This window comes from Tachypleus tridentatus, chromosome 12 (genome assembly GCF_004210375.1).
Source record: "Tachypleus tridentatus isolate NWPU-2018 chromosome 12, ASM421037v1, whole genome shotgun sequence".
Classification (NCBI taxonomy): domain Eukaryota; kingdom Metazoa; phylum Arthropoda; class Merostomata; order Xiphosura; family Limulidae; genus Tachypleus; species Tachypleus tridentatus.
This window is the reverse complement of record NC_134836.1, coordinates 21,307,765-21,316,021: the sequence shown is the minus strand read 5'-3', so window position 1 is coordinate 21,316,021 and position 8,257 is coordinate 21,307,765. Positions and strand designations below refer to the sequence as shown.

At 35.7% G+C, this 8,257-nt stretch overlaps 1 protein-coding gene across 1 annotated transcript in view; it reads left to right on the top strand.

Moving 5' to 3' along the window:
• Positions 1 to 1,666: 1,666 nt before the first annotated feature.
• LOC143235124 (low-density lipoprotein receptor-related protein 2-like) overlaps positions 1,667 to 8,257 on the top strand; it is a 167,841-nt gene continuing 161,250 nt past the window's right edge. Inside the window, 1 exon segment of the mRNA XM_076472960.1 lies at positions 1,667 to 1,856. Coding sequence (XP_076329075.1) covers positions 1,766 to 1,856 — 91 coding nt within the window. The 5' untranslated portion in view covers positions 1,667 to 1,765.

Here is an 8,257-nt window from a genome sequence, read left to right as displayed (position 1 = left end):
CACGTAAACTGTGTGAAAAAAAATTGAACATTTTAAAGAACCTGTTTTTAATAATATAAAATGATTTGTTTCAATAATGTTAAAGTTATTTTATTAAGATTACAATAAACCCTTTTGCTGATGATAAGAATAAAATCGCGTTTCCACTCTGTTCTTTGTTTATTTAAAAGTTCCGGTTGCGATGGCTATGGGTTCTCTGGTGGGTATACAACGCTAAAAGCCGGGTATCGATTCTCCGTAGTGGACGCATCGGTTACCCCAATCTAACTTATTAACAATTAAACAAACCGTGGTTACGGATGAAGTTTCGTTGGTAAAAGAATGGCCCAAGAGTTGGCGGTGAGTGGTGACGACTAGCTGCCTTCCCTCTGGTCTTACACTGCTAAATTAGGTACGGCTAGCACAGATAGCCCTCGTGTAGCTTTGTGTGAAATTCAAAACAAAACAAAACAAACCAGTCCTTCTAGTCTTACACTGCTAAATTAGGGACGGCTAGCGCAGATAACCATCGTGTAGCTTTGCATGAAATTCAAAAATAAACAAACAAACGGATGAATTTGGAATGAAATTTTGAAGTCTGTTTTATGAATTCGGACAGAAAAGCTTTACTGGTACATTTTACACGATGATCAGTTTGAGGTATTTCTGGGTGTTTTAATAGTTGTTGTTTTTTATATATTTGGCGCGACGGGGATGCGAACCCGCGACCCTCAGATTACGAGTCGCACGCCTTAACCCACCTGGCCATGCCTGGCCTTTAATAGTTTTCTTACACGCTACGAGCGAATGGACATTGAAAATTTTCAATGATTTAACTCTTCCGTATTCTGCGAGAGATATTATGTAATGTTTGTATATTTTGTCCGTATTTTATTTACATAGACAGGGTACGCTGTGCTATTTTATTTTCTACATTAGTTTGTTTTTGAATTTCGCGCAAAACTACTCGAGAAGCTAGCCGTTCCTAATTTAGCAGTGTAAGACTAGAGGGAAGGCAGCTAGTCGTCACCACTCACCGCCAACTCTTGGGCTACTCTTTTACCAACGAATAAGAGGGATTAACCGTCACATTATAACGCCCCCTCAGTTGAAAGGGCGAGCATGTTTGGTGTGACGGGGATTCGAACCCGCCACCCTTGCATTATGAGTCGAGTGCCTTAACCACCTGGCCACGCCGGGCTTATATATTAATAGGTGTATTGGTAAGAAACTTATATAAAATCACATGTCCTGATATTTAAGAAAACAGGTAGAATTAGTAGAAATACTAAACGTGAAATGTGTAATAGTTTTACATGAAAATAAATTTAGATATAATAAGTTAGTTTAATAAGTAAAGAGTAGAAAGGTATGACTGCCTCCATGAAATAAATGTTCATGTAGAAAACGTTACTAATGAATGTTATTATGGGATAGCTGTCTCATTAATTTAAATACAGAATGCGAACTAACGAATGACTGAAATGTCATTTTTTTTAATAGCATTGCTAAAATTTACGAACTCGATTAATTTTTTTTAATATAAAAAGAAGTAACATCACATCGTGAGTTTAAACAGTATTGCTGCATTTGTAAAGACTTGGAGATATGTATACATGTTACAGGGCCGCCAAATGCGTAGTGTTTTCTACGCAGGAAGAGCGTGGTTGCCATCGGAGCCTGTTGTGACCGCTCATTCTGAACCCGACATTCTTTAGAAACAGCAGCGTGATAAAAGGAAGAGATGGTGGTGTGAATTTTCGCTACCCAATAAGAGCGTTGAAGTATGGATCGGTACTTAAGGAGATACTTGGTTGTCGTAATTTTTGTGATCCTCAGTTTACAAACATTTGGTCGTTCAGAAACTGTAGCAGTAGGTAAGCTTGTATGTGATGCGTTAGCATAAAACATACTATCTCTGTAGTGCTACAAGTAGTACAGTATTAGTAACAGTAATACTAGGGGAATATAGTGAACGTGGCAGACATGTTAGTTATGATAAACAAACACTGTCACGTGATTCTGGTTTCATAGTACTTTGCGTATAAATTTAATACTTGAAATTTACCTTTGATTCTACTATTTGGAATTAAACGTGTTGGAACTTTTCACTTGCTCGAATTTTACTTGTTATAATATACTACAAAGTTGTAATTTGACATATATAACCCTCATATAACTAAATGATTCTCTCTCCTGTTTCTGTCATACTTTTGTCGTTTTGGTACGAAATAAAATCATTTCCTTTCGTTACTTTCTCGCTAAAATAATTTCCGAAAATATTGTTGACATCAAGATTGAATAATCACGTAATGTTTCTCACGGTATTAATTATATTTATATAGCTTTGGATTACTGCTTTCAAAACAGCATAAGAAATACAAGCTATTCAAGGCTCTTTGTATGTATAGTATAAAATTACCAGGCCTTAGAAGTGTAATTAATAAACCACTACTACTAGTGGTAGTACTGCTGGGTTGCCTTGACTCTTGAGTAACTCACGTGGCATTCTGGTAGCCTGGTTAGGCTTAATACATTTTACTTGGCAATGTAAATATTAATAAGAGTCTAGGTTTACCAGGGGACCGTGTTACATACTACAGTGACATCTTTAAAGAAACATCAGGTAGATAGTGACCTGATCACTTGTACTGTAGGATTGTTTTTTGTTTTCTTTAAAGGACATATTATTAAAGAGAGTTAAAGCGAAACGACGTCACATAAATCAATGGAACTGCGCGTCTTCATTGTATCGGTTAACTAAAATTTGTCATACAGGTAACACAGCTGTATTTACTATTACAGAGATCCGGTTTCTTTGTACGAATAGGCCTGAAACAAAGCTAGAAGCAACTTCAAAAACTTTGGGGGGTGAAGCGTTTTTTGTGGGATTTGATGGAACTTTCGAGATCTGCAACATGCAGTTTTATCGCAACAATAGATCTGTTGGTTTATATACAAAATGAGTCGTTTTCTAGTTTAAAATGAGAATTTCATTTAATATTGTATTTCCTCATATAATAATTTGTTAAAGAGATTAGATAATTCGTAAGACGTGGGTGTTTACATGTACCTAATGAATTAATTTTAGAAGTTTTCCTTTATTAGTTATTGAAATTAGGAGCAGGGTTAAGAAATCCACGTTGTTTTCCCACGTTGTGTTCGTCATCGGCCATTTTACCGTTTTAACCTCGTTAACTTTTGAAAAGTTGCGTAGTACTACTCTGACAGTGGTAGGTGCTAAAGTTGTTGAAAGGTCACACGTAGATTGCGTAATCAATACAGCTGTTGATTGACAAGTTATGAAATGTACTCACAACAGTGGTACTAAACAAGAGATAAATATGCAAAAGCATTTTGGTTATAGGGTTTTAATTTTTTATCTTTAATTGATCTTTCGAACCTACGTGTATTCATAACTTCTGCTGTTTGCTTCTAGAAGTTTGCCCAATTACTACTACTATTGGTAGAAACGTTTTAAAAATATATTGGTATCGGAAATGAAAGGGGTTGCATTTTCAGAGCTCCCTAAATTATACTCGTGGGCAATACAAAGTAGATTCTCATGCAAGTTGGTCACATAATTTTTAAATTGTTTTCAAGAGTAAAAAGAACCACGTTGATATTAGTGCATGAATTGCGCACTTATAACAGCAGCATGTGAATTAAAGTTGTACGAGATTTAAAATTCAGAGCTGTTTTTTTATACAAAATTAGTGTAACTTAATCACTAAAAGACGAGTTTAGTCGCACCTTTTTCAGACCGCTTGTAGATAAAAAGTTTAATAAACATAAAACAAAAACATAAGTTTCAGGTTAGCTCCTAAACCTTTGAGTAAGTTGAAGATTCAATTATCATTTTCTTGAGAAGTTCCATGTTTAACTTCGTAAAGATTGAATTTCAGTAATCTTGAAGTTATTTCTGGAAAAGCGAATACTCGAGCTGTGTTTTTCTATCCGAAAGCGACAAGTGTTTGCATTACGATTTAATACACTTTGTGGAATATTGCGAGCACGACTTGGATTTGTTTTCCTTATGTTACAACGCTGTAAAAGGAAACCTACAATAATCAAGTAGTTTAGGGGGGAGGGAGTAGTTGCCTAGACGTCAAGCATCTAACTCCGAGTTACTTTTTGGCTCCCCCTCCCCCTTCCTTCTCCACGTTAGGCTTACGTGCAGAGCAGTATGCAGGTTTGTATTCACTTGCCATACAGGTTTGTCAGGTGATGAGCGCTGACTCAGCCCGCGGCAGTTTGTACCTGGTACAGGTTTTTGAGACTGTGCTGCTCATGGGACGTGGCAACATACGACTTTATGAGGGGAGAGGGGTGTATATGAAGCTAGCTCCTAGGTCGTGAAAGTTTTATAAAGATGTGGCAGGAAAGAGTTAAAGAAAAAAGTATTATTAAAATTGTCTCCATTTTCTTTCGAATTGTTTTGAACCTTCTAGAATGTACGAAATCGCCCATGGCCTTCAGTGCATTATTCTTTCAAACGCTATTACCGTACGATCGGATACACGTCTGGCATTACGCAGATGCATCTGGTTAAATCAGGTTCCAATCGCAAACAGTGACTTGTATGTGCTCAGATTAGTCGTTAATGCTGTTTGTGTGTGATTACATATTCGTGTTTGTCAGCTTGTTAATAGAAGCCATTTTTATCACATTGTCTGATTTATGAATTGTAAAATTAGTCTTTTCAAGATCTCTTTCAGCTTTGTTTTTCTATTCTAGTGATCACATGTAATTTATCAAAATTAACTTTTTTCTGTTGGATAAAATGCAAAATAATGGATTAAAATATATATAGGCAATCAATTTCACTAGTACATAATTATACGAATTAGTGGCTTGGTTACAGAAGTATCTAACGAAAGTTTGTTGAATGTGAATCAATGAAAATGTTTTGTTTTTTTTAAATATTCCTTAAAGTATAATTTGAGTGACAATGAACATATAATTTGACCTCAGGTTTGGTCATTCTGTTACGCTGTACTGTGGATGACGAACTAGTGTGACTTTTTTTTGAGTATCTGATAGCTTCCATTTGCAATATTAACATTTTTTCAGCGTCGTTATGCGTGACTACATGTTAATATTCCACACTTGTGGGGATGTTATTCTGTGCTTTGACAAGTGGTTTTATTTGAAATTATTCCTGGCTAAACTCTTAAGTAGCAGCCTCTAGACATGGCAGCTGTCAGAGAATGCAATAAAAATAACAAAGTGGTCTTGGGCAATATTCATAGGCGAATATTTTTTGTATTATGCGATAAGAAGCTGTAGGTCTGTAGTTTTCGCTATATTTGAATGGAAGTCTCTTGTCACGTGCGTGGCCTAGTGGAGTGCTGGACTGAGAATCAAAAAGGCTCGAATCGCGAACACTATACACGCTGTACACCTTCAGCTGCGGGAGCATTATAACCACGGCAGTCAATTCTGTTCTTTTTGTTAAGTGTAGGCGGCAGGTGCTGCTGACTGGATGATTTTCCGAAGTTAATAATGGTTATGCCTCATCCCTCGGGCTTCTGACCTGATCGTTGAGTTCATGTTTTACATAAGATATCGATCGGGTTTAAAATACCGTGTCTCCCCACGTGGGCGAATGTAGGAAGAAAGTTACAATAAGAACATATATAAGTTCATATAAATTAATTTATTGAATTATTCCACTCGTGTATGATTGAAAAGTGCAATGTTGTATATCATACTATTATTGAAATAAATAACTGAAATGTAATACTTTGAGCATTTGTGATTTTAGTTCTGGCCACCATGTGATCATACACACGTCAGTATGAGTTACATTAGATGTACACATTTTTTGATTGACACTGTATTAACCAATGACATATTAAAACTCATTTAAATGCGCCTGATACAAAGTGGTATTTTACTGCATCGTATAATAAGTGGTTACGACACGTTTTAATACTTATAGTAACGCAGTTTTGAAACTTTGTCTGGAGTCAGTAATGGAAATCTTGGTTGTTACAGTAACATTTGATCATAGCGTGTGGAGTTTCAACCTTGGCGATATATTCAACCAATTGTTATGCTTGTCGTGTGCGTTGCCGCTGAATTCACTTGTCTCCAGTTTCCGAGGGAGGGGATGGAGGGACCGGTTTATGGAATCCCCCACTCTCACTTTTATTAGGAATGCATGTAATTTTTCACTACTTCGGAATGTACTATTTTTATTTTCGTGTGCATGCGTATAGCAATGGAAATAGAAGTTGTAAACTTGTAAATAAATTTCAGTTTTTGTCAGTATTTTTCTCATTGTCATAAACTTTCTAATTAACTTTTAAGTTTAAAGTTGACGTAAGCGACTGTTTTTGAAGTTTCAAACTTCGACGTATTATGCATGTTTGTCGTCATAAAGTAGGAACAATGAACGTACTTCGGTAGAACAAATACTGCATCTGCTAAATTGGTAATTGTATTTCGAAGGCCTGAAAAAAATATTCTTAGGATAGGACAAAGGTTTATTTTACTTTTCATCCAGGAAGGACGACATCTTGTCGGTTAGAACTGGTAACAACTGGCGTTTACTCAGGTTCGCTTGTTTATAAAGTTTTCACTGTTTAACGATGACTTAGTTTCTTTTCTTGTGCGTTGTGACCCTTTACGTATTAATATTTTTGTTTTGTATTAAACAATCCGCATGGTATCTTTGCATATTAGTTATGTTTAAATTTTCTTGTTAAATTTGGCTTTACAAACACAGTTTGATATCTTGTTTATGAGTTGGTGACAATTGGATACGTCTGTAAGACCTATTAACCTATTTTCTATGTAAAAACGGGCAAATTTGCACATTTTCATTTACATATGGTCTGAATAAAAAAACAACATATGGATCAAGATTTACATGTATTTATACTAAAGTTATAGAAAAATGTTTAAAAGTGAGTAGTTTTTGGAGATTTGCGACTGTGATGTAAATCACTTTCACATATCCAGCTCTCCAATATAGTCTCCTATCATGTTTTCGTTATAAGCTCCCAGGTCACAAAAGCAAAGTGTGAAGAGAAAAATAGGTCTTTTCCAGTTACTTTAGGCATAAGCAATAGCGAAATAACACTTTTTGCCCAGGAACAAGAAAAAGTAAAAATTCTGTTACTTAGTGTAATCTATTGATTTACTGTCTTCCTAGTTTGTTTTTTTCTTAATTTTTAAAAGTGGATGAATTAAAAAGTTTACGAATTTTCACAATTTACATTTTAGCCCACAGAATTAAGAAGTACATTAAGGTTAGAACCGTATTTTCCGTCTACAGTAATAGTATACATGTAGTTCGCTATAAGGTACGAAACATTTGTAAACCCTTTATCTTTTTACAATGGTGGACGTAACGTACGTCAGTATCTATCTATCTATGTATGTATCCACAACTCCTACACCATCTATTGAATGGCACCATAAACAAAAATCCATAAAGGAAATTCACACTTAGTGTATTCAATATTCAGACAGTTAGAAAAATATTTATAACATGACTTCAAATAAGTGCTTTTCTCACAACTAGAACATGACATTCGCTACGACTGAACGTTAGGGTTTGATTATAACTTTATTGGTGTAATTTTTAAATGTAGCACTGATAAATTAGAGTTGATAAAAATATCGTTTTCTTTAATAAATGGCACCACCTTTAACATATCAAATCATTACAGCTCATATCAGTAAAATTTACGAAAATTTTGAGCTCCGTACGTTGAATCATTTTGATACAATGAGTTACGTATCATTAAAAAGCACAATTATTTTTTTAATGGGGTATGGATACTACGATTAGTAATTACTAGCACAAAAAGTTGGCGTTTCTGTTAGTAATGTTTGTTTATATTTTTAACTTTGTGCGCGGACAGATGGTTAGGGGCGCTTGGCTCGCAGAATGCGAGTCGCGGGCTCGAATCGCCGTCTTATAAAACATTCTCACCCTTTTGCTGTGGGGACGTTATAAGCTACTGTCCCTCTAGTCTTTCACTGCTAAATTAGGGACCGCTAACGCTGATTGCCCTTGCACAATTTTACTCAGAATTCAACATAAATTGGAGTTGAGCACGAAGTTGCACAATGGGCTATTTGTTCTCTACCGCCCGCGGGTATCGAAACCAGGTGTATAATACAAGTCCGCTGTGCCACTGGGCGAAGGCAACACAAATCAAACCTAAGTTTGAGTTGGTGTATAATTCGGTGAACGTTGATTCGATGTCATCAGACCAGGTGGCGTTTCATAATCCTGTTGTTGGCCTCTTTCCAAAAGAGT